This window comes from Oncorhynchus mykiss, chromosome 16 (genome assembly GCF_013265735.2).
Source record: "Oncorhynchus mykiss isolate Arlee chromosome 16, USDA_OmykA_1.1, whole genome shotgun sequence".
In the NCBI taxonomy this organism is placed as follows: domain Eukaryota; kingdom Metazoa; phylum Chordata; class Actinopteri; order Salmoniformes; family Salmonidae; genus Oncorhynchus; species Oncorhynchus mykiss.
In genome coordinates, this window is record NC_048580.1 from 44,722,397 (window position 1) to 44,749,627 (window position 27,231).

A 27,231-nucleotide genomic window follows, 5' to 3' on the forward strand; every position below is an offset into this window, starting at 1 on the left:
CATTCTCCTGCAAAATGTCTTGATAAACTTGAGAATTAATTTTTCCGTTGATAATAGCAAGCTGTTCAGGTCCTGAGGCAACAAAGCAGCCCCAAACCATGATGCTCCCTCCACCATACTTTACAGTTGTGATGAGGTTTGGATGTTGCTGTGCTGTGCATTTTTTTCTCCACACATAGTGTTGTGTGTTCCTTCCAAACAACTCAACTGTAGTTTCATCTGTCCACAGAATATTTTGCCAGCACTACATCCAGGTTATCTTATCAAACTTCAGGCGTGCAGCAATGGTTTTTTTTGGACAGCAGTTGCTTCATCCGTGGTGTCCACGCATGAACACCATTCTAGTTTAGGGTTTTACGTATCGTAGATTGAGCATTCTGCACTGTGCTCTTGCAGTCATCTTTGCAGGACGGCCACTCCTATGCAGAGTAGCAACAGTGCTGAACTTTCTCCATTTATAGACAATTTGCCTTACCGTGTGTAGTTTTGTAACCCTTTCCAGCTTTATGCAAGTCAACAATTCTTAATCTCAGGTCTTCTGAGACCTCTTTTATTCGAAACATTTTGTGAGTGTTTTTTTATAGGGCAGGGCATCTCTAAACAACTTCTCCAATCTCATCTCATTGATTGGACTCCAGGTTAGCTGACTCCTGACTCCAATTAGGTTTTGGAGAAATCATTAGCCTAGGGGCTCACATACTTTCTCCAACCTACACTGTGAATGTTTAAATGATGTATTTAATATAGAAAAATACAGTAATTTGTGTGTTATTAGTTTAAGCACACTGTGTTTGTCTATTGTTGTGACTTAGACGAAGATCAGATCCAATTTTACGACCAATTGATGCAGAAATCCAGGTAATTCCAAAGGGTTCACATACTTTGTCTTGCCACTGTATGTGACTCGTGTCAGGAAAAGAGGCGTGTGTTGCGCGTCACTACTTCACAGGAGAGCCATTTGAACGTAAACTTTTTTTTGGCAGAAACGTCTTCTGGAATATGTGAACTTTCATGTGCCTAAATAACAAACTTGTATTCCATCTGTAAATACAAATAACATTGTTAAAGTACGAGCCTAGTTAGTATAGCCACAGAAAAAGTGAGCAACCTTTCCGCTAGCCATCATTGGCTTAGATAATGTGTGGGCTGGACATGCCGAGAGATGAGTTCGGATTGGTATGCCATGTAGCATGCTTCTGTCTATAATATGAGCTGGTATGTATGTGTAGCTAATTCTTTCTAACGCAGTTTTTTTTAAATAAATCACATAGTAGAACTGCATAAGTGTTGCTCTCCACTGTGTGGAGGACCGAGTTTTGAAATCAGTGGAATTAGAGTACGATAGCTAAGGAGATGGAGAACATTCTGGCGTTTGATTGCAAATATGCAGACGGAGTTGAAAAGAGAACACACAGACAGCTGTTTTATAAAACACCTGTCTCTGGATTACATCTTCAAACTAAGGGAAACCATGGCGTCCGTGACAGAGAGGAAGAAGCGTCCATCCATGTACAGTGGGGCAAAAAAGTATTTAGTCAGCCACCAATTGTGCAAGTTCTCCCACTTAAAAAGATGAGAGAGGCCTGTAAATTTCATCATAGGTACACTTCAACTATGACAGACAAAATGAGAAAAAAAATCCAGAAAATCACATTGTAGGATTTTTAATGAATTTATTTGCAAATTATGGTGGAAAATAAGTATTTGGTCACCTACAAACAAGCAAGATTTCTGGCTCTCACAGACCTGTAACTTCTTCTTTAAGAGGCTCCTCTGTCCTCCACTTGTTACCTGTATTAATGGCACCTGTTTGAACTTGTTATCAGTATAAAAGACACCTATCCACAACCTCAAACAGTCACACTCCAAACTCCACTATGGCCAAGACCAAACAACTGTCAAAGGACACCAGAAACAAAATTGTAGACTTGCACCAGGCTGGGAAGACTGAATCTGCAATAGGTAAGCAGCTTGGTTTGAAGAAATCAACTGTGGGAGCAATTATTAGGAAATGGAAGACATACAAGACCACTGATAATCTGATAATCCGTGGGGTCAAAATGATCACAAGAACGGTGAGCAAAAATCCCAGAACCACACGGGGGGACCTAGTGAATGACCTGCAGAGAGCTGGGACCAAAGTAAAAAGCCTACCATCCATAACACACTACGCCGCCAGGGACTCAAATCCTGCAGTGCCAGACGTGTCCCCCTGCTTAAGCCAGTACATGTCCAGGCCCGTGTGAAGTTTGCTAGAGAGCATTTGGATGATCCAGAAGAAGATTGGGAGAATGTCATATGGTCAGATGAAACCAAAATATAACTTTTTGGTAAAAACTCAACTCGTCGTGTTTGGAGGACAAAGAATGCTGAGTTGCATCCAAAGAACACCATACCTACTGTGAAGCATGGGGGTGGAAACATCATGCTTTTGGGCTGTTTTTCTGCAAAGGGACCAGGACGACTGATCCGTGTAAAGGAATGAATGAATGGGGCCATGTATCGTGAGATTTTGCGTGAAAACCTCCTTCCATCAGCAAGGGCATTGAAGATGAAACGTGGCTGGGTCTTTCAGCATGACAATGATCCCAAACACACCGCCCGGGCAACAAAGGAGTGGCTTCGTAAGAAGCATTTCAAGGTCCTGGAGTGGCCTAGCCAGTCTCCAGATCTCAACCCCATAGAAAATCTTTGGAGGGAGTTGAAAGTCCGTGTTGCCCAGCAACAGCCCCAAAACATCACTGCTCTAGAGGAGATCTGCATGGAGGAATGGGCCAAAATACAAGCAACAGTGTGTGAAAACCTTGTGAAGACTTACAGAAAACGTTTGACCTCTGTCATTGCCAACAAAAGGTATATATCAAAGTATTGAGATAAACTTTTGTTATTGACCAAATACTTATTTTCCACCATAATTTGCAAATAATTTCATTAAAAATCCTACAATGTGATTTTCTGGATTTCTTTTCCTCATTTGTCTGTCGTAGTTGAAGTGTACCTATGATGAAAATGACAGGCCTCTCTCATCTTTTTAAGTGGGAGAACTTGCACAATTGGTGGCTGACTAAATACTTTTTTGCCCCACTGTATATGGGTAAGGTAGTCTAGCTAGCAACATTTTCAGATATTACACATTTATAATTTAGTAAGAAAGTCGTTTTCATTTCAAGTTAAAGTGTACTGTTATCTAGTTAGCTAACGTTAGCTGGCTGGCTGCCGTGTATGATCTGTGTAGTTATATTATTCGTATCTCAGAGACATTTGCATTGCTAGTTATAGCATAATGTTGGCTAGCAAACATTGATCATTGGATCAACATTGGATTATGATTAGTTGTTTAGCTAGATAGCTACATGTCTAAACAAAAGACTCCACTATGCAAGTAACAATTTCAATAGAATGTTCATGATGTCACTGCGACAACAACATTTGCTCTGGAAGTATGCTCCGATTTCTGAGCATTCTCGTCTCAGTTTGCCAGAGCAAAAAACATTGGCAAAAAAGTGTAATTAAATTGTTGCTAGTAGCACAGATGCAGTCACCAACACTCTGGATAACATAAAACCACCCTAACCAGCTCTGCTAGGGCAAGTAAAATTGTCAGAGTGAGCTGTTCTCTCATTTGTGTCTGGAAGTAGCTAGCAAGCTAGCTTGGGTGCTTGACTACAGCTGTTAGGTCATAACGCTCCGATCAACCCTACTCTTCGGCCAGAGCGTTAAGTGCTAGGTAGTAACCAAACTTTTCCAATATAACACTTTTTTCAGACACTTTCCAAACCAACAAACCAAGCACTGCCTCATTCCGCGTTCAACAGGAAGTGATGTTCTGATGACATGATAATCCTTCATGATAAGAAGTGTAGAAGGGGGGGTGTGATTGACCTACATTCTTTCTAGTCTAATCTGTTAATAAGAGAACTTCAGAGAAAAAAGGAACTCTCTTTAGTAGATTATCAACAACCAGTAGAGAAGACACTGAACCAGAGAGGAGAGAGAGACGAGAGGAGGAGGGGAATGTCCAACGTGATACTGCAATAGTACTTGTGAACCATACTGGCAGAGTACCTGACCACTGTGATTGACCCAAGATTAAGGAAATCTTTGACTATGTACAGACTCAGTGAGCATAGCCTTGCTATTGATAAAGGCCACAGTAGGCAGACCTGGCTCTCAAGAGAAGACAGGCTATGTGCACACTGCCCACAAAATGAGGTGGAAATTGAACTGCAATTCCTAATCTCCTGACAAATGTATGACCATATTAGAGACACATATTTCTCTCAGATTACACAGACTCACAAAGAATATGAGAACAAATCCAATTTGAACTCCCATATCTACTAGGTGAAATACCACAGTGTGCCATCACAGCGGCAAGATTTGTGAGCTGTTGCCACAAGAAAAGGGCAACCAGTGAAGAACAAACACCATTGTAAATACAACCCATATTTACGTTTATTTATTTTCCCTTTTGTACTTGAACTATTTGCACATCGTTACAACACTTTATATAGACACATAATGACATTTGAAATGTGTTTATTCTTTTGGAACTGTACTGTTTACTGTACATTTTTATTGCCTATTTCACTTTAATTTTATTATCTACTTCACTTGCTTTGGCAATGTTAACATATGTCTCCCATGCCAATGAAGGCCATACATTAGAGAGAGAGACAGAGAGAGAGAGAGAAAGAGAGGAGAGAGGAGACAGAGACACAGAGAGAGAGAGAGATAGAGAGAGAGAGAGAGAGAGAGAGAGAGAGAGGAGACAGAGAGACAGAGACAGAGAGAGAGAGAGAGAGAGAGAGAGAGAGAGACAGAGACAGAGACAGAGAGAGAGAGGAGACAGAGAGAGAGAGAGGAGACAGAGAGAGAGACAGAGACAGAGACAGAGAGAGAGAGAGAGAGCGAGAGAGTGAAAGAGAGAGAGAGAGAGAGAGCGAGAGAGAGAGAGAATGGAAAGTAAAGCTGAGAGGTGAGGTGGGAGGAAGATAAATTAAGTCAGAGGAAGAAGAGGATGCCAAGTAGAGAGAGGAGGGGGATGGCCAACACAATACCCTAACAGTGCAAGAGACCCATAGAGAGAGGAGAGAAGAGACAGAGCAGAAGACGAGGAATGGCCAGTATGAACAGCCTTGCATTGCTAAGCGCCGTGTTTATATATTTAGCTGAGGTAATGGTGGGGCAAGTGATGATCATCTAGTCTATGCTAAACTCAATAGAGGCTGTGGAAAAGCAACCTGAGCTAGCTTGGGGGGTAGAAAAGAAAGTCTGAAACTCAATGGCATTCTACATTATACTGGCAGACAGAGAGACGAGAGAGAGGAAGGCTTTGAGCTGTGTTGTACCATATTATAATGGTAGACATCACAGTGTACTCTTCATGTGAACAGGCCTTAATGTAGGCACCACTAGTGCTCTCTCTCTCTTTCTCTCCGGGCTTTCCCCTTCCTCAGATAACAGCTGTTTCTGATTACATTTAAACTAAGAAGCCCGAGTTTAAAAAAATAATAAAAAAGTCAAAGTGAAAGCATGTTAGAACTGTTGCCTCTGAAGCTGCTATCAATATGAGCGTGTGTAGCATCTGGATCGCTGTGGGTAGATCCACTCCCGGTCTTTTAAACGGCACATCTTGCACACAGACCTCAGAGCTGTCTTTGGGGTCTTTGAGGGTAGTTCAGGCATGTCAAATTTCATTGTGACTAGCGGTTAATGTGCTTTATAAAAACCCACTTCTTTATATGTGCTTTATAAAAATCACTTCTTCTTTCCCCGTGAACAAACTACACATGAAATACTTTATAGGCTCTTAAATGTCTTGTAGCCTGCCGAGAGATACAGACGGGGATGTAGGGGACAGGGGAGAAATACTGGAAGCAGAGGAGAGGAATGAAGAAAGGAAGGGAGACAAACACACACACACCTGGGAGGTGTACTGCTGTGTGGTGTGGAGGGGGGCACCACAGCCTCCATGAGGGCACCGTGACTTATCCGGCAGTGTTTTCATTCCAGGCCTCTCTACCCCCTGTCCAGAACACTGTGTGTGTGTGCTTCCATATCAGTGCTTGTGTGTGTGTGTGTGTGTGTGTGTGTGTTTGTTTGCCTATAGATGCCTTGGTTGGATTGAACAACGATTTGTAGTGCCTGCCATTGGCTGGATCTAAATGAACCGTTGGAACACGGGGTTATTTCAGGGCCAGGTGAGAGAGAGAAGAGAAGGACTATGTTTGCTGTAGTCTACTGTTTACTGGGTGACAGTCAGTCCCACCCTCCCTCTGGTGGTACAACAGGCCACTGCTCTATACTGTATACTGCCTTTACATGAAGCCTTTACATTTCACATTGTTATGCAATGATGATTTTTTACTAATGAGCTTTAACTAGAGATTAGCTGCAGTACTATATACCTCTCTTCTATGGATCAGGTGTGTTAAGACGACAGCTACAGTACTGTATACCTCTCTTCCACGGATCAGGTGTGTTAAGACGACAGCTACAGTACTGTATACCTCTCTTCTATGGATCAGGTGTGTTAAGACGACAGCTACAGTACTGTATACCTCTCTTCTACGGATCAGGTGTGTTAAGACGACAGCTACAGTACTGTATACCTCTCTTCCACAGATCAGGTGTGTTAAGACGACAGCTACAGTACAGTACTGTATACCTCTCTTCCACGGATCAGGTGTGTTAAGACGACAGCTACAGTACTATATACCTCTCTTCTACGGATCAGGTGTGTTAAGACGACAGCTACAGTACTATATACCTCTCTTCCACGGATCAGGTGTGTTAAGACGACAGCTACAGTACTGTATACCTCTCTTCCACGGATCAGGTGTGTTAAGACGACAGCTACAGTACTATATACCTCTCTTCTACGGATCAGGTGTGTTAAGACGACAGCTACAGTACTATATACCTCTCTTCTACGGATCAGGTGTGTTAAGACGACAGCTACAGTACTATATACCTCTCTTCTACGGATCAGGTGTGTTAAGACGACAGCTACAGTACTATATACCTCTCTTCTACGGATCAGGTGTGTTAAGACGACAGCTACAGTACTGTATACCTCTCTTCCACGGATCAGGTGTGTTAAGACGACAGCTACAGTACTGTATACCTCTCTTCTACGGATCAGGTGTGTTAAGACGACAGCTACAGTACTGTATACCTCTCTTCCACGGATCAGGTGTGTTAAGACGACAGCTACAGTACTGTATACCTCTCTTCCACGGATCAGGTGTGTTAAGACGACAGCTACAGTACTGTATACCTCTCTTCCACGGATCAGGTGTGTTAAGACGACAGCTACAGTACTGTATACCTCTCTTCTACGGATCAGGTGTGTTAAGACGACAGCTACAGTACTGTATACCTCTCTTCCACGGATCAGGTGTGTTAAGACGACAGCTACAGTACTATAGCGTATCCAGCCATTACAGGAAGCAGTAGTATCTCTATTCTCTCCAGCGTATATAGGAGCCATACAGTCCAGCACAGAGAGAGTTCCTCCTTCCCATGATGCCTTTCAAGTCCTCTAATCCCCAGCTTCATTTGATGCTGTTCCCTCTGCTGTTAAAGGAGGCTTTTATCTGCTCAATATTAATACTGTGCCGGGAGAGGAGGGGCGCGCTCAGGCACGGTACTTAATAGAAATATAAATTATTCACAAGGAGCGTCTTCTGGTAGGCACATAGGCTAGTATCGATGTATGTACACAAATCAGATCATGATTGGGGCTTTGTTGCATACAATCAAAACAAAATGTATTCATAAATTCAGCCCATGAGGGAAAGAGTGTGGTCTTTTTGAAGAAATTCTCATTATTGGGAGAGGAAAGGGGTTGGGGGAAGAGAGATAAGAACAAATGAATGCAGAGTACACCGGGAGGGGTAATAAATATAAGCTCAACAAGTGCCAAATGTTGCTTGCTAGTTGGTGTTTTTGCCTCTGGAGCTGTACTGTGTGTGTGTGTGTGTGTGTGTGTGTGTGTGTGTGTGTGTGTCCCCAACTCCAGTGAAAAGTGAAAAGTACAAATCAATGCAGTACGGGCTCCCAGTGGCAGCTGTGCTGTATAACAGGGCTGAGCTCTGACACCCCACAGGGGCTCTCCTCTCCTCTCCTCTTACTCTCCTCCCCTTTCATCTACTTGGCATCCTCTTCTTCCTCTGACTTAATTTCTCTTCCTCCCACCTCACCTCTCAACTTTACATTCTCTCTCTCTCTCTCTCTCTCTCTCTCTCTCTCTGTGTGTCTCTCTCTCTATGTCTCTCTCTCTTTCTCTCTCTCTTTCTCTCTCTCTCTCTCTCTCTCTCTCTCTCAATTCAATAAAAGGGGCTTTATTGGGAAACGTGTTTACATTGCCAAAGCAAGTGAAATAGACAAACAAAAGTCAAAATAAACAATACAAAAATAACAGTAAACATTACACAAAAGTTACTAAGGAATAGAGACATTTCAAATGTCATGTTATGTCTATATACAGTTTTGTAACGATGTACACAAGTACAATATAGGTTGTATTTACAATTATGTTATTCACTGGTGGTAATTCAATAGTGGGAGTTTATCAAAATTGAAGTTGTTTTCCAATGCTTTGTGGGTCTGAGGGAAATATGTCTCTCTAATATGGTCATACATTTGGAAGGACTTTAGAAAGTGCAGCTCAGTTTCCATCTCATTTTGTGGGCAGTGTGCACATGTGGGCAGTGTGTCTTCTCTTGAGAGCCAGGTTAGCCTACTGCGGCCTCTCTCAATAGCAAGGCTATGCTCACTGAGTCTGTACATAGTCAAAGCTTTGGCTTAGTCACAGTGGTCAGGTATTCTGCAACTGTGTACTGTCTGTTTAGGGCCAAATAGCATTCTAGTTTGCTGAGTTTTTTTGTTAATTCTTTCCAATGTGTCAAGTAATTATCTTTTTGTTTTCTCATGATTTGGTTGGGTCAAATTGTGATGCTGTCCTGGGGATCTGCTTGTGTTGGTGAACAGAGCCCCAGGACCAGTTTGCTTAGGACACTCTTCTCCAGGTTCATCTCTCTGTAGGTGATGGCTTTGTTATTGTCACGCCCTGACCATAGAGAGCCTTTTTATTCTCTATTTTGGTTAGGTCGGGGTGTGACTAGGGTTGGTGATCTAGTGCATTTATTTCTATGTTGGCCTGGCATAGTTCCCAATCAGAGGCAGCTGTTTAATTATTTAAGTCTCTGATTGGGGATCATATTTAGGCAGCCATTTCCACACTGGGTTTTGTGGGATCTTGTTTTTGTGTAGTTGCCTGGGAGCACTGCATTTGCTACACGTTTCGTTTGCTGTTTATTGTTTTTGTGAGTTTAATTTAATAAACATGTGGAATTCTATGTGCAAATACAATATAGCAAATACAACACTGGAATGGTAGATTTGCAGTGGAAGAATGTGCAAAGTAGAGATAGAAATAATGGGGTGCAAAGGAGCAAAATAAATAAATAAATAAATACAGTAGAGGAAGAGGTAGTTGTTTGGGATAAATTATAGATGGTCTATGTACAGGTGCAGTAATCTGTGAGCTGCTCTGACAGCTGGTGCTTAAAGCTAGTGAGGGAGATAAGTGTTTCCAGTTTCAGAGATTTTTGTAGTTCTTTCCAGTCATTGGCAGCAGAACTAGAAGGAGAGGCGGCCAAAGGAAATATTGGTTTTGAGGGTGACCAGAGAGTCACCTGCTGGAGCGCGTGCTACAGGTGGGTGCTGCTATGGTGACCAGCGAGCTGAGATAAGGGGGGACTTTACCTAGCAGGGTCTTGTAGATGACCTGGAGCCAGAGGGTTTGGCGACGAGTATGAATCCAGGGCCAGCCAACGAGAGCGTCTGCTGTTAATGATAATGCAGAGGATTTTCCCAAGACCGCTGCTGCCGCATATCCCACTGGTAGTTATTGGGATCAAATTTGTCTCCACTTTGTGGATTGGGGCGATCAGTCCTTGGTTCCAAATATTGGAGAAGATGCCTTAGCTAAGGAGGATGTTAAAAAGTTGACATACATTCAATTGGAATTTGTGATCGGTATATTTGATCATTTCATTAAGGATACCATCAACACCACAGGCCTTTTTGGGTTGGAGGGTTTGTATTTTGTCCTGTAGTTTATTCAATGTCATTTGATAATCCAGTGGGTTCTGGTAGTCTTTAATAGTTGATTCTAAGATTTGTATTTGATCATGTATATGTTTTTCTTGTTTGTTATAGAGCCAAAAAGATTGGAGAAGTGGTTTATCCATACCTCTCCATTTTGGATAGATACCTCTTCGTGTTGTTAGTTTAGTGTTTTCCAATTTTCTCAGAAGTGGTTAGATTCTATGGATTCTTCAATTACATTGAGCTGATTTCTGACGTGCTGTTCCTTCTTTTTCCGTCGTGTATTTCTGTATTGTTTTAGTGATTCAACATCGTGAAGGTGTAGGCTCAGGTTTTCTAGGTCTCTATGTTTTTGTTTGGATAGGTTTCTCAAGGTCTTTCTTAGGTTTTTGTATTCTTCATCAAAACCATGTCATTGTTGTTAATTTCCTTAGGTTGTCTGCTTGAAATGTTTTGATGTGATGTATAAACTGTTAAAGTTTTCTACTGCCAAGTTCACACATTCACAATTACAGTGAAACGTTTTATCCAGGAAGTTGTCTGGAAGTGATTGAATTTGTTCTTGCCTAATTGTATTTTGGTAGGTTTCGACACTACTTTTCTTCCAGGATTTGTAAAAGAGTTGCAAGCACCAGACAAATGTAAAATTGTTCCAAAGTGTCAGTTTGTCTCGAAGAATCGTCACGGAGTGAATGACTGACATGGCACAAGATATCGAAAAAACGTTGAAGGACTCCGCAAGAAATGTCGTATTTTTGTCTTTGGCGTGTGATGAAACGACTAACACAACAAATACCGCCCAATTTGCCATTTTTGTGCTTGGGATTACCGCTGAGTTTGACACAAGGGAGGAATTGCTGTCTTTGGAAGCCATGCATGGCACTACCAGAGGTGAGGACTTGTTTGAGTCTCGGCTATGAACAAATTTGAGCTACGGTTTGAAAAATGAAGTGGCCTTACTACAGATGGAGTGCCATCCATGGCCGGCTCAAAAAAGAGGTAGTGAAAAAATAAATGAGTTGTCTCAGTCTTGATCCAAGTGATTTAACTGTGTGCAACTACATCATACATTAAGAAAGTATGTGTGCACAGCCCCTGAAGCCGAACAATGTAATGGCAACTGTAGTGTCGACCATCAATTTTATCAAAAGCAAAGGGATGAATAACCGCCAATTTTAGGAGCTAGTGAGTGATCTTGAATCGGAGTATGGTGATCTGGTTTACCACTGTGAGGTGCGATGGTTGAACCGTGGAAACACACTCGCGCGGTTTTACGGACTGAAGGATGAAGTACAACAATTCATAGAGATGAAGGGGAAACCTGTCAGGGAACTGAGTGATGACAAGTGGATGTGTGATCTGATCTTCATGGTGGACATAACCAAGTATCTGTCTGACTTGGAAGTCAAGCGCCAAGGGCCAAACCAGCGATCTCAAGGAGTGAGCAGTTGCTTGACTATGGTGTCACAAGCACTTTCTTGCCTTTCATTCTGCAGCCTGCTGGTCAGATCCAGAAAGACGTTGGCGACAACGATGCTGCTCTCTACAAGCGTTCTATAATTACAGTACATCTTACCGTCTGCAAACTTTTCTTAGCAAGTTCTAGCTAAAATAAATGTTGTTAGCCGCTAATGCTAATCGCTAGTTAAATTATTTGCTAAATGTACTAAGTCAAAGCAATCTTAGCTGGCTAATATAGCCTAGTATCGGTGCTGGTGTAGGCCTAGATAAGCATGTTGTTTGTGCAAGGGTATCTTAAAAATCAGAGAGGAACAGGCAAAGCATGAATATGTTAGCTAGCTACACTTGGTAAGAAAACATGTCATGTAACATCTAATTAGGGTTCCCTGGAAACACTGACCAACATGGTTCCTACCCTGTCAATAACTCCTCCCTGGCATCTTCATTCGTTGTCATGTCAAACAAGGTATTCTAGGTGATGGCCACTATATTCAAACTATAGAATTAGAATAACTCATTATATTTCTATGATTCCAACAGTTCACCAATTAACTAGGCCTGGATGTTTTTACCCATATCATGCAGCTCCGTGGGGCACAATGTGGAAATGATAATAACATTGCAAGAAATGCAGAAATGGATGAAAAATGCTTCTTTGTTGTTGTTTGAAGTTGGATTGAACAGTATAAAACAAACAGAATGAAGAACACCCCCAATGAAATCACTTCTAATGTAGGTTTTTCCACCTTCGGGTCATGAACTACTCAGAAAGCATATTGAGAACTTTTATTCAAAAACATTAAATACTGTAATAAATGAGAAAAACACCGTGCTATGATATATTGGCCATATCGCCCAGCCCTAAATGAAATACAGTGTCTGATTCCCCTGTGACACTGGGCCAACTATACCCACCACACTAGCTGCACAGAAATGATGCCTCAGGACACATTAAGGGCTGCTGCTGGGGGGGAGAAAACATGGAATTCCTGGTCATGGGGGACAGTCGCAGGGTTGGGCATTGTTGTCAGGTGGAAGTCAGGGCGACTGGGCAAAAAAGAGCTCTGTCACGGCACAAATCAATAACCGCTTCTCCTCTTACTGTCTGAATAGTCTGGCACGTCGATAAGCTTGCCTCAATGAGACTACGTCTGTCTGGGGAACTCAAGCAGGGATAGTTGCTTCACTACTAGAGGCTGGTCGACTATTATGTTTAGGTAAAGCAGTGTACTGTACTGTACTTCACTCTGCTGGTGTGAACATGAAATGGAACTCCTTTTGAAGCTGGGAGCTCCAGCTAAAACAAGCACCGCATATATCTAGAAAAGGGTCTTATGTGGCACAGATAGAGAGGAAGCCAGCTGGCACCCTACAGAGAGAGACACTGAGGCAGGTCCCTAGGGTGTATGTGTCAGGTCTCTCACCCTTGCAGTGCGGCCGAAGGTGACACACTCACACACACTCACTTTTTCCCTTCAGCGAAAATCAACACCAGATGCTCTCTCCCTGCATATTGATTGTGTGCGGGAGGAGAGAAAGAGAGAGGAAATAAAGACAGAGAGAGGGAGAGAGAGCGAGCGAAAGAGATGAAGCGAGAGAGAGAGGGTGGTAAGAGAGTGAGGTTGGGACAGAGAGACAGAGAGAGGGGTGAGAGAGCGAGGTAGAGAGCCCATCTAGCTCTTTGCAGCACCATAAGTCGGGGCACAGCCGAGGGGATCCTCATTCACATAGACCAGACCAGACCAAACCACTTCTGCCATGTCGGCCTGGCAATGCAAATACAACCTTTCATTGTCACGGGCGACACTTGCCTGCTCTAAGTCTGTTGTTTGTTGATTTCAATTGAAGGATAACTGTGTACAGATAAATTGTACACCCGACCGTAAGCAGCATCACCTTTACTGCCCACCTGCTGTTGTTTTGTTCGGGACGAATCGGGCAAATACATCACATTTCACCATATCGTTCAGGGCTACGCCAAGCTACGGCTAAAAGGCGATAGATGCAGAGGACAAGTAAGTGTAACCTTATGGTGGTGAAGGAAAAGAGGGTGTGAGAGGGTAGAGGGGGGCTGGGGGTGTGTGCGTGTGTTATCACTGACCTCGGTGATGCGGGGGTTGGTACACTTGACGTTCTTGCTGGAGAGGTCTAGCCAGCGGGGGTTGAGGGGTGGACAGTGGTGGCGCAGGGTACAGCGGCCCTCTCCACTACACCAGCCGCACTGGAACTTCCTCTGGGCCTTCAGACACATGCCACAGCTGTCCCTCTGGGCCGCACACTTATACAGGTGCACTGTGGGATTCAGGAGGACTCAGGTTAAACACAACAGTGCTGGAAACAGGAAACAGCATTTGACTTGACAACCTAACATTATAATGACTGCAGTGTAATGTAGTAGTGTACTGTATTCCTGGAGGATTTTTTGGGTTAAAACATGAGTTTTTTTAACAAGGATACAACTGTGCTCTTCATTTGTTTGGGTAAAGCGGGTATTATGCTGTGTCTGACTGGTCTCCAGCTGAGACAAGATGTTATTTGACAAGAAACATCTGTTTTATGTGTTGGTGAGATATGTCAACAAATTTGAGTGTGTGTGTGTGTGTGTGTGTGTGTTTGTGTGTGTGTGTGTGTGTGTGTCAGTCTTACCTTGTATTTTATCTGGGTTGTCTATAATGAAGTTGCCGTTCCAGACCACTGAGAAATCCACTGGCAACTCACTGATCTTCATCCCTTCATAAAGATACTGCAGGAGGGAGGGAGGGAGGGAGGGAGGGAGGGAGGGAGGGAAAGAAAGAGAGGTGGGGAGAGAGGGAGGAAAGAGCGCAAAAAAGAGGGGAAGACGGAAAGACAGAGCAAAAGAAAGGGAAAGAGAGAGAAAAAGAGAGGGAAAGGGGGGGAGAATAAATCATTTCAGCATGAGAATCTTAAACCCCAGCCCCAACCCTGAGCCCGGTACCCCAACGTTGCTACAACCTTGCATCACCACCTCATTTGAGAGGAGAGTTAAGTGGAAGGCTTCAGGATTTGGATGTCCCCTTCTTTCACAGAGCTGCTGTCCTGAGATGCCTCCCTCCTGGCAGTTTGTGTGTGTCCTCTAGGAAAAGGGCTGGAGGGCAGAGCCTTACTGCAGTCCTCTCCTGTGTAATTACCCAGGACCCATCTCTCCCCCAGCCTCCCCACTGACAGGGCCCCGCTGCTGGATACAGGTGACATGGCCAGGGGCCTCACACCACCGGAGCTGGTTTCTCTCAGACACTGATACTCACTGACAGGTTGGCAATCATTGACATTCATTGACACAGAGTGAAAGTGGGCTTAAGTGCAAAATGGGAATTGATATTGTGCTATAAATGGAGTGAATGTAGGCGATAACCGGGGTGTTGTGGTGATATAGTGAAAATAATGTCATGTGGATACATCTGGCTTCGTGAATAAGAGAGAGATGGAAAATGTGTGTTTTCATTTGAATACACACATTTGAATACACACACAGTATGCTGTGTTCATGTGCCGTGAAGTGTTTGTGTCCTCTCCAGCAGTATGTGTGTATGTGAACGTGAGCCTTTGCTACCTAGCCTGTGTTGCTGTGAGTGTCCATCGCGCGTTTTAGCGTGTCTCCATGCCCTGCAGTGTGTACCCACCGAGCTGTTCTGACACTGTACAGAGGAGCTGTTGAAGCGCAGGGCGGTGACTCGGTGGCTGACCCCCTGGATGTGGAGGACACACTCGTACCCCCGCTGGCCTGACTGGGGCTGGGGGAGGTTCCGGGCCTTCAGTGTGATGGGCTTCACCTCCCCAGCCGGGATCAGAATCTCCTCCGAACGTACCAGCTGAGGACAGTCCTAGAGAGGGGGGACGGGAGAGTCAAACGTATATAACATATAATAAATAAATATAACAACAGACAAACAAACACAGCAAGGCCAGCTGGGTAAAAATAGTGTTCTCTTGGTACGTGAGAGACAGGGGAAGTGGTGGAGGGAGAGGAGAAGCAACAGCAGGGTCAAACAGGGTCATACGGGCGTCACTTCCTGGCTGGTGCTGGAGAGTGTTGGCTGCTCCACTTCTTCCACTCCAAAGCCTTTCTCACATAATAGGATCAATTCAGATGGTCAACCTTCCAAAATGCTGCCGGTGCTTTGCGACTGATGACAACTGACAGCCGGAGGAGAACTCTGCTGGATCATAGCAGGCCGGGGGAGAGGGGAGACCAATAATAGCTACAGCAGTGTGTGTGTGTGCCTGTGAGAGAGTGTGTGCTACGTATCAGTCATTGCTGCCGCAGTAGGTCTCTGTGGAGTGTGTGAAAAGGGAAGTGTGAAGAGAGAGAGAGAGAGAGAGAGTGGCAACTGTCCTCATCTCTTCTGCAGCAGAAGTCTATCCTCTCTCTCAGGCAGACAGATCAATGGATTACTTTACACCCCGATAGGTAAACACACTCCTTAACCACAGTCACACAGCAGGGTGTGAGCAGCCAACATCAGTGAAATCTCTTATCAAAGAACACACACACACACACACACACACACACACACACACACACACACACACACACACACACACACACACACACTGTGCCACTCATACACATAAACAACCTGATTGATCTTGTCAAAACATCCCATTGTTACAGAGGTGTTAAAAGGCTCTAATAATCGACTTCTAATTGCTAGTACCAAATACAGAGGGTTTGAATGGCAAACGTCAATATGGAGGGGCTTAGATGTGTCTGTCTGGAGACATGCCCCTCAGGCTGATAGGAGAGAGAGAGAGCGAGTGTGCTTGTGTGTCTGCAGTACGTACCTCAGAGGCGTTGACACGTCCCTCTTGGAAGGAGCAGCTGGAAGGGTCGTGGGTACACAGGTTTCGGTACTTGCACCAATGGCAGCGGAAGGCACTGTTCACGCAGGACAGACACCTGCACGGAGGGACAGACAGATGGACAGGACACACACTCAGGAAGCTGCGCTAGTCAAGTGGGAGGAGGATGGCACAAAAGGAGCAACCGAGTGCAGAAGATCCCAAGTGGGCACATGCTGTTGATGCCCTTGTGGTTGGCACGGTACCTCCTAGTTCCTATACAAGTCTGCCAACCCCGACAGCCCTGTGGTTTGTAGTGGCACTATAACCGCTATGTATGACTAGAGGCAGCAGTACTGCATAGTGCAGGCCCCAATTGCTCCCTATTCTCTACATATGCAGTTCTTATGACCCAAAAGTAGTGCACTAAATAGGGAATAAAGTGTTTCAAAAAGGTTATTTGGCTGTCCCCATAGGAGAACACTTTTTTGTTCCAGGTAGAACCCTTTTTGGTTTTTAGGTTGAACCCTTTTTGGTTCCATTAAGAACCCACTGTGGAAAGGGTTCTACCTGGGACCAATAAGGGTTTTACCTGGCACCGAAAGGGTTCTACCTGGGACCAATAAGGGTTTTACCTGGCACCAAAAGGGTTCTACCTGGAACCAATAAGGGTTCTTCAAAAGGGTTCTCCTATGGGAATAGCAGTAGAACCCATTTAGGTTCTAGATAGCACCTTTTTTTCTAAGAGTGTAGGGTACAAAGTCAGGGAAGGAGTGAGGTAAAGTGAGTTATGGGGACAAATAAGATGTTGGCACAGCTTGATCCTGTCATTACCATTAGGCCAGTATTGTTGTAATGCGATTGTAATTACCAGCTGGCAGGGGGCACAGTGCCCGCGTGCTGCTGTAGATGCCCTGGGCAGGGTGGGAATGGGGGAGTGGGGTAGAGATGTAGCTGGCATCTTCTGTGCATGTATACTGCACGCATCCCCCCCCCCCCCCCCCCCCCCCAACCTCAAACCATGTCCCTGTGCTCATCCTGTGCTAAATGAGATGAGGGAGGAGGGTTGGAGGATATAGAGGGATGGCAAACAGCAGACGCAGCCTAGGGGAGAGGATGACGACAGGATGTGTGTGTGTGCGTGCATACTCTCGTGCCTGTGTGTGTTGCCAACGTTATGCGCATGTGTGCCTGCCAACATGATGGCTCAGATCTCTCAGGAAGCGAGGAAGGGGAAATTAGAGTGTAGTTGTCAGCAGGTTAGGGTGTAGAGCTTCAGGAAGCAAACTCAGTCCCATAAGGGTAGCATTGCAGTGATGTTGATTGAAATGGTTGTAACATTTTCTGACTCTCTTCTGTTTGGATCCCATAGACAGGAAGTCCAGGTCTTTATGACTGTATCTGAAATGGCATCCTATTGTCTACATAGTGCACTACTTTTGACCAGGGCCCCGCAATAGGGTGCCATTTTGGACTAAACCTATGACTGGTACAGTAATTATTCCCTCCGGATAGTCTTACTGTACAGTATATTGAGGAATTCATTGTTGGAGGGAGGTAAAGTCTATGCTTCTATTTTATTTTCCTTCCCTGCAACGAGGTTGGATAAATGATGCATACTTATGCTGAAATATTCACCAGTGCAAAAGCATGGGAGGGATCTCTGGCAAGCACACTCTAATTCAGAAGAATGAGGCTGATTCAACCGCCGACATAGCAGTGTGTGTGTCTGTATGTGTGTGTATTTGTGTATCCGTCTATGAGCGTGGTCAACTTAACCCTAACCCTTTATCCTAACTCCTCAACTTAACCCTAACCTTAACCCTTTAACCTAACTCCTCAACTTAACCCTAACCCTTTATCCTAACTCCTCAACTTAACCCTAACCCTTTATCCTAACTCCTCAACTTAACCCTAACCCTTTAACCTAACTCCTCAACTTAACCCTTTAACCTAACTCCTCAACTTAACCTTAACCCTTTAACCTAACTCCTCAACTTAACCTTAACCCTTTAACCTAACTCCTCAACTTAACCCTAACCCTTTATCCTAACTCCTCAACTTAACCTTAACCCTTTAACCTAACTCCTCAACTTAACCCTAACCCTTTATCCTAACTCCTCAACTTAACCTTAACCCTTTAACCTAACTCCTCAACTTAACCCTAACCCTTTATCCTAACTCCTCAACTTAACCTTAACCCTTTAACCTAACTCCTCAACTTAACCCTAACCCTTTATCCTAACTCCTCAACTTAACCCTAACCCTTTATCCTAACTCCTCAACTTAACCCTAACCCTTTATCCTAACTCCTCAACGTAACCCTAACCCTTTATCCTAACTCCTCAACTTAACCCTAACGTTAACCCTTTAACTTAACTCCTCAACTTAATCCTAACCCTTTATCCTAACTCCTCAACTTAACCTTAACCCTTTAACCTAACTCCTCAACGTAACCCTAACCTTAACCCTTTAACCTAACACCTCAACTTAACCCTAACCCTTTAACCTAACTCCTCAACTTAACCCTAACCCTTTATCCTAACTCCTCAACTTAACCCTAACCCTTTATCCTAACTCCTCAATTTAACCCTAACCCTTTAACCTAACTCCTCAACTTAACCCTTTAACCTAACTCCTCAACTTAACCCTAACCCTTTATCCTAACTCCTCAACTTAACCTTAACCCTTTAACCTAACTCCTCAACTTAACCTTAACCCTTTAACCTAACTCCTCAACTTAACCCTAACCCTTTATCCTAACTCCTCAACTTAACCATAACCCTTTAACCTAACTCCTCAACTTAACCTTAACCCTTTAACCTAACTCCTCAACTTAACCCTTTAACCTAACTCCTCAACTTAACCCTAACTGTAATCCTTTAACCTAACTCCTCAACTTAACCCTAACTGTAATCCTTTAACCTAACTCCTCAACTTAACCCTAACTGTAACCCTTTAACCTAACTCCTCAACTTAACCCTAACTGAAACCCTTTAACCTAACTCCTCAACTTAACCCTAACTGTAACCCTTTAACCTAACTCCTCAACTTAACCCTAACTGTAACCTTTTAACCTAACTCCTCAACTTAACCTTAACCCTTTATCCTAACTCCTCAACTTAACCTTAACCCTTTATCCTAACTCCTCAACTTAACCCTAACCCTTTAACCTAACTCCTCAACTTAACCCTTTAACCTAACTCCTCAACTTAACCTTAACCCTTTAACCTAACTCCTCAACTTAACCCTAACTGTAACCCTTTAACCTAACTCCTCAACTTAACCCTTTATCCTAACTCCTCAACTTAACCCTAACCCTTTAACCTAACTCCTCAACTTAACCCTAACCCTTTATCCTAACTCCTCAACTTAACCCTAACTGTAACCCTTTAACCTAACTACTCAACTTAACCCTTTAACCTAACTCCTCAACTTAACCCTAACCCTTTATCCTAACTCCTCAACTTAACTGTAACCCTTTAACCTAACTCCTCAACTTAACTGTAACCCTTTAACCTAACTCCTCAACTTAACCCTTTAACCTAACTCCTCAACTTAACCCTAACCCTTTATCCTAACTCCTCAACTTAACTGTAACCCTTTAACCTAACTCCTCAACTTAACCCTTTAACCTAATTCCTCAACTTAACCTTAACCCTTTAACCTAACTCCTCAACTTAACCCTAACAATTTATCCTAACTCCTCAACTTAACCCTAACCCTTTATCCTAACTCCTCAACTTAACCTTAACCCTTTAACCTAACTCCTCAACTTAACCTTAACCCTTTAACCTAACTCCTCAACTTAACCTTAACCCTTTAACCTAACTCCTCAACTTAACCCTAACTGTAATCCTTTAACCTAACTCCTCAACTTAACCCTAACTGTAACCCTTTAACCTAACTCCTCAACTTAACCCTAACCCTTTATCCTAACTCCTCAACTTAACCCTAACCCTTTAACCTAACTCCTCAACTTAACCCTTTATCCTAACTCCTCAACTTAACCCTAACCCTTTAACCTAACTCCTCAACTTAACCCTTTAACCTAACTCCTCAACTTAACCTTAACCCTTTAACCTAACTCCTCAACTTAACCCTTTAACCTAACTCCTCAACTTAACCCTTTAACCTAACTCCTCAACTTAACCTTAACCCTTTAACCTAATTCCTCAACTTAACCCTAACCTTAACCCTTTAACCTAACTCCTCAACTTAACCTTAACCCTTTATCCTAACTCCTCAACTTAACCCTAACCCTTTAACCTAACTCATCAACTTAACCTTAACCCTTTAACCTAACTCCTCAACTTAACCCTAAATGTAATCCTTTAACCTAACACCTCAACTTAACCCTAACTGTAACCCTTTAACCTAACTCCTCAACTTAACCCTAACTGTAACCCTTTAACCTAACACCTCAACTTAACCCTAACTGTAACCCTTTAACCTAACTCCTCAACTTAACCCTAACTGTAACCCTTTAACCTAACTCCTCAACTTAACCCTAACCCTTTAACCTAACTCCTCAACTTAACCCTTTAACCTAACTCCTCAACTTAACCTTAACCCTTTAACCTAACTCCTCAACTTAACCCTAACCCTTTATCCTAACTCCTCAACTTAACCTTAACCCTTTAACCTAACTCCTCAACTTAACCCTAAATGTAATCCTTTAACCTAACACCTCAACTTAACCCTAACTGTAACCCTTTAACCTAACTCCTCAACTTAACCCTAACTGTAACCCTTTAACCTAACTCCTCAACTTAACCTTAACCCTTTATCCTAACTCCTCAACTTAACCTTAACCCTTTATCCTAACTCCTCAACTTAACCCTAACCCTTTAACCTAACTCCTCAACTTAACCCTTTAACCTAACTCCTCAACTTAACCTTAACCCTTTAACCTAACTCCTCAACTTAACCCTAACCCTTTATCCTAACTCCTCAACTTAACCTTAACCCTTTAACCTAACTCCTCAACTTAACCCTAACTGTAACCCTTTAACCTAACTCCTCAACTTAACCCTTTAACCTAACTCCTCAACTTAACCCTAACCCTTTATCCTAACTCCTCAACTTAACCTTAACCCTTTAACCTAACTCCTCAACTTAACCCTAACCCTTTATCCTAACTCCTCAACTTAACCATAACCCTTTAACCGAACTCCTCAACTTAACCTTAACCCTTTAACCTAACTCCTCAACTTAACCCTAACTGTAATCCTTTAACCTAACTCCTCAACTTAACCCTTTATCCTAACTCCTCAACTTAACCCTAACCCTTTATCCTAACTCCTTAACGTAACCCTAACCCTTTATCCTAACTCTTCAACTTAACCCTAACCTTAACCCTTTAACCTAACTCCTCATCTTAACCCTAACCCTTTAACCTAACTCCTCAACTTAACCCTAACCCTTTAACCTAACTCCTCAACTTATTAACCCTAACATTAACCCCTTTAACCTAACTCCTCAACTTAACCCTAACCCTTTAACCTAACTCCTCAACTTAACCCTAACATTAACCCTAACTGCTAGCCTAGCTAATGTTAGCCACCTAGCTAGAATTTGTAACATATCATTTATTTTTCAAATTTGTAACATATTGTACGTTTTGCCAATTCGTAACATATAATACAAATTGTAATTTATAATAAATCATACAAAATGGGTGATGGACATCCACAAATGAATACATACCATGCGTATAGAATAATACTAAATGCTCTGAGACCAGGTTGGTGTGTGTGTGTTATGTCAGCCTTCTAAACTTGAGTAAGTACGAGCTATGCTCCCTGATTACTCCCTGATTATCTGAGTAGACGTGGGAGCTCTTAATAGCGTACACTGTGACTTTGTGTTCCACTCAGACAGGCTCCTCAGACTACAGACACGAGGACACAGTCAGACACTGACACTAGAGAGGAGGAGAGGGTGGAGGGCAGGGGAGAGGCCTTTCAAAACAAAACAGAGGGCTATGACATCCAACAGAGCCAGTGTCAGACTAAGAGCCTACAATAAGCAGTGTTTCTACATGGCAGAGATCCAGGATTCATTATGGCAATTGCCAGAGGTTTCCGTTGTAGAGCTCAAGGGAGGGAACAGTTTAGATCAGATTGCATTAGACATCACAGGGGCTATTTTAGGGTTACGAGGCTCAGACTGAGGGCAGGCAAGGTTAGGAAGTAGGCACACTGTGACATATTCACATAGTATTGATTCAGTAGTGTGCTCCGGGACTGCAGGACTCCAGGGCCGGGAATTCACAAATACGGATCTAGGATAAGGACCCCCCTGTCCATATAATCTTATTCATAATGATCTAAAGGGGAATCCTAGCTGATCCTAGATCAGTAGTGAACACTGGCCCAGGAATGCAGGGGAGGAGAAGGAAGGATACTCACAGTTGGTGGACACTGCAGTTGTAGAACTTGACCTCTGTGCTGATGACCATCTGGCCAGTCTCCTTAGAGTTCAGCCTTAACTCTACACCTGACCAGTCTAGAGAGCGAGCAAGATAGAGAAAAAGGAGGGGGGGAGAGAGAGAGATATAGAGAGAGAACAATGAATGAAGGAAGCACTTACACAAATGACACACTATAATGTGTAGCGGCATGTACCCACCCTTCCAGGCTTCAATGCAACCTGTTTTAGAATACAAATCAAATCAGATTGTAGTAGTCACATCTGCCGAATACAACAGGTGTTGACCGTACAGTGAAATTATTACTTACGAGCCCCTAACCAACCAGTGGAGAAACACACACTAACTCACCCCCCTCTTTCTCTTGTAGTAGTCTCTCTACCTTTCCATTGTCAAGAGCACAGCCCTCTTCTTTCTCTAGCAGTCCCTCTATCCCTCATGTTTCTTCCTTCCCCTCCAGTAGTTTATCCCCCCCCCCCAGTTTCCACCCCTTCTTTTACCCAATCCATCTTTCAGTCTGTCCTTCTGTCTGTCCCCTGTTCACCTTCTGAGTCCACCGGCGGTCTGGAAGGGGCCCAGAGGGAAGATAGCGGGCTGCAGACAGTGCCGGTGTGGCCACTGCCCAGTTTGGCTAGTCCCGGTGGGTACCTGGTGCCAGTCTCTGCTCTGGGACATGTGGGTCTGAGTGGTTACCAGGTACCTGCTGAGGACCAAGCTGACCATCCGGCTGGCCACTCATCCCACGCAAACACTCATCTCATCCCACAGTCCGAGTCCAACAACACCAACACACAGTACAACCCATGTTCTCCTTTTTTACTATCTCTTAGTCTCTCCATTACTAGCATCATAGGAAAGCACCATCTGTGACTGCAGTGATTTGGCAGTGTCTGGTAATCTGAACAACATACTCATAGTTATTCTACTATAAAGGCGATAGCAAATCTCTGTGTTATGAAGAATGCTGCCTTGTTATTGAATTTGTTTTGGTTGATGGTGAGTGTCTGGTTCAGATGTAGAATCTTAATTTGATCACTCTTTTGTTGCTGAGAATTTTCCTACACAGCAGGAAATGCAAACGTATAGTGTCTTTGAGTTTTAAAAAGGCTTCTAAAGTTTGTAATTTCCACTTTGAAATTTCAGACTTTCAGATTTCCCCTATTGAAAAATGTATCAACCCATACAAAAAAGACCATTAATTATAATCCACGTAATAATTCACATTTCCTGTTGCTACAGAATTATTTTCATGCTTTATCAAACTGGGTCAAATTAAGATCCGACATCTGTACATCTACACCAGCATAGAGCCTGCCTGCACGTACAACCTCTCTCCCAGTGAGAGAACAGCAGAGATGTGATGTTTAAAGCAGAAAGCAGGCTCAGGTTTGAGCTCAGATGGTTTTGTGTGGGAGGTTTCAATGACCCTACATACTCTCTTCTCTCTCACTGCACCTGCTGGGGAGATGCATTTTTGCTTTCCCACACACCAGACTGTACACCACCCATCTCAGCCCTGCATTTCAGCTTTGCTTTACAGAATTCTATTTGGCAACTACAAGCACACAGAAAGTCTCCTCTGTTAGTTCTGCTGTTCCTGTTCCTGTGTCTGTCATTTAGTTTCCATATCAGGCAGATAAGATGTCTCCCTTTTTCCCTCTCTCCTTCCTCCCTTCCCCAGCTCCTCCACTGCCTCGCCCACCTCTCCCTCACCCTCCTCATCACCCTCCTCATCACCCTCCCGCCTTTTTTTTCAGTCATTACTTCTGCACATGATCAATGTTCAATAATCTATCCCCTGTTAGGCAAGCAGGCAGGCAAGCCTGTCCAGGCTGATGAGGGTCAGGGATGTATGCATGTGTATGTGTATTAGGTCTGGGTGGTATACCTTACTTTATACCGGTATTGATGCACGGACCGGTTTGAGTTTTTACTTTAACTTCTATAACGGTATTTCAACGTTTGGTTTCATTAAATGTGATACGCAACTCTGGCGCGTATAATGTCCGTTTTGATAGTTTTCTCTGTTTGCTACTTGAGTCCCTCTCCTCGTGCTGCTGCATGCCGCTAACCACACCAAGCCCTGCCCCCTGTCACTCAAGGAGAGAGCAGTTGTTGGACCACGGAGTCACCAGCACTTTCTTGCCATTCATTCTGCATGGTCAGATGAACGCAATAATGTTGGTGACATGCTGCTTTTCACAAGCGTTCCATAATTACACTCTTCGTTTCTGTATCTTACTGTCTGCAAACTAAGGTTTGCTAGTTTGTCTTTTCTTTGCTTGGTGTTGCTAAAATAATTTGTGTTAGCTGCTAATTGCTAGTTAGCTGGCTAAATGTACTAAGAATCAGAGCAAATGTAGCTAGTTAGCTAATACTGCCTGGTACCAGTGCTGATGTAGGCCTAGATAAGCATGTTTGTGCAGGGGTATCTTATCAGAGAGGAATAGTCAAAGCATAAATATGTTGGCTGGCTAACTAGCTACATGAAGTCAGAAAACATGTCATTTAACATCTAATTAGGGTCACCTGGAAACACTGACCAACACTTTGGTTCCTACCCTGTCAATAATTCCTCACTGGTTTATTAATTAATTGTCATGTCAAACAACAATGTATTCTAGGTGATGGCCACTATATTCCAACTATAAAATTAGAATAATCATTATATTTCTATGATTCCAACAGTTCACCAATTAACTAGGCCTACATGTTTTTAGCCATATTATGTCACATTGCACAGTGTGGAAATGATAATAAAAGTACAGGAAATGCAGAAATTGATGAAAATGCTGAATTTTTGTTTTGTTTTGAATCCGATTGAACGGTATACACTGAGAAAGCCCCATTGAAATCACTTATTTTTATTTATTTAATAAAATAAATAAAAATATTAAATTTTATTTAACTAGGCAACTCAGTTAATTAAGAACACATTTCTTATTTACAATGACAGCCTAGGAACAGTAGGTTAACTGCCTTGCTCAGGGGCAGAAAAAAATGATTTTTACCTTGTCAGCTCAGGGATTTGATCTAGCAACCTTTCAGTTACTGGCCCAACACTCTAACCACTAGGCTACCTGCCATTTCTAATGTATGTGTTGCCACCCTGAGTATGAATACTCAGAAAGCATATTTAGAACTTGTATTATTCAAAAACATAAAATACTGTAAAACATGTGACAGATATTGTGATATTATATTTTGTCCATTTCGCACAGCCCTAATGTGTATGTGTGTGTGAGGGGGGATTGTGAGGAGATAAGACATTTATTAGGGGAGAGAAATTTTAGCCCCCACCGAGCACCACCGACTAGGGGACTGATGGGGTAAACATGGCTGCTATTTACTCTCAGAGATGGGATTACAGCAACAGCACACACACACACACGTGCCAACACACACACACACACACACATACACACACACACACACACACACACACACACACACACATACACACACACAGTCTTTGTGACTGGCAAATAGCGATTGTATGCATGTGATCACCTATGATGTCACACATTAATGTCACATGTTATACATTAATGATTGTCCAGATATGGGGTGAGCTCTCAAATATTTAGGCACTCACAAAACCTGGGCACCCCATCTCAAGCAGACTGAGAAAAAAAAAATATATACATATCTTGGAAAGGGACATCATCTTGTTCCAACCATCCTTAAGCTACTCCTTGTTTTCTCCCTCCCCATCATCATCTTAGTCCTACAAGGACCCAGTCTGTGCCTACCTCCACCTCCACAGTGCTAACTGGCTTCAGTGCTGTGTGTTAGCCTCATGTGAGGACAGTAATCTGGGCAGCTCTAACCGGCCACAGGCCTTGGTCCCTGGTCCTCCTGCCTCCTTAATGGGCCCAGGGCCCATTGGAGCACACTGCCCAGCAGGAAGACTGGTCTGGGGGCAGGGGGAGCTTGTTATGCTGCCAGCCTGGAGCGCCACCCACGTGGCGGTTTGGATCAATGAAATGACCAGATGTGGGATTAATGAGGGGAGATCAATGTGTGTGTCGTTAAGAGAGTGGAGATGGAAAGAGGGAACATCGAACATCTCGTTAACACACAACCCTACAGGAGCTTATAAATAGCAGAGAGATAAAGTGAAAAAAAGAACTCAAACAACGGTTGCAATGCCTAAGCCAGCTGCTGCCCTGTGTATAAAGGTGTGGCTCCAATCCATCTATCACCTTGAGTTTAATCTACTATGAAATTGTGACGATTGTGTTGACGATTGTGATTAGGGATCCTTGCCAGATGCATAAGGTGTGTATGTATATACAGTTGAAGTCGGAAGTTTACATACACCTTAGCCAAATGCATTTAAACTTTCACAATTCCTGACATTTAATCCTAGTAAACATTCCCTGTTTTAGGTCAGTTAGGAACACCACTTTATTTTA

General features: G+C 43.3%; 1 protein-coding gene across 1 annotated transcript in view; it reads right to left on the bottom strand.

Annotated features, from left to right (window-relative positions):
• plxna2 (plexin A2) overlaps positions 1-27,231 on the bottom strand; it is a 342,953-nt gene that overhangs the window by 100,658 nt on the left and 215,064 nt on the right. The window contains exons 8-12 of the mRNA XM_036947019.1: positions 22,794-22,890; positions 16,384-16,498; positions 15,222-15,422; positions 14,227-14,323; positions 13,682-13,872 (exon numbers count right to left, since the gene is read on the bottom strand). Of these exons, the coding sequence (XP_036802914.1) occupies positions 13,682-13,872; positions 14,227-14,323; positions 15,222-15,422; positions 16,384-16,498; positions 22,794-22,890 (701 nt within the window). The remainder of the gene's footprint in view (positions 1-13,681; positions 13,873-14,226; positions 14,324-15,221; positions 15,423-16,383; positions 16,499-22,793; positions 22,891-27,231) is intronic.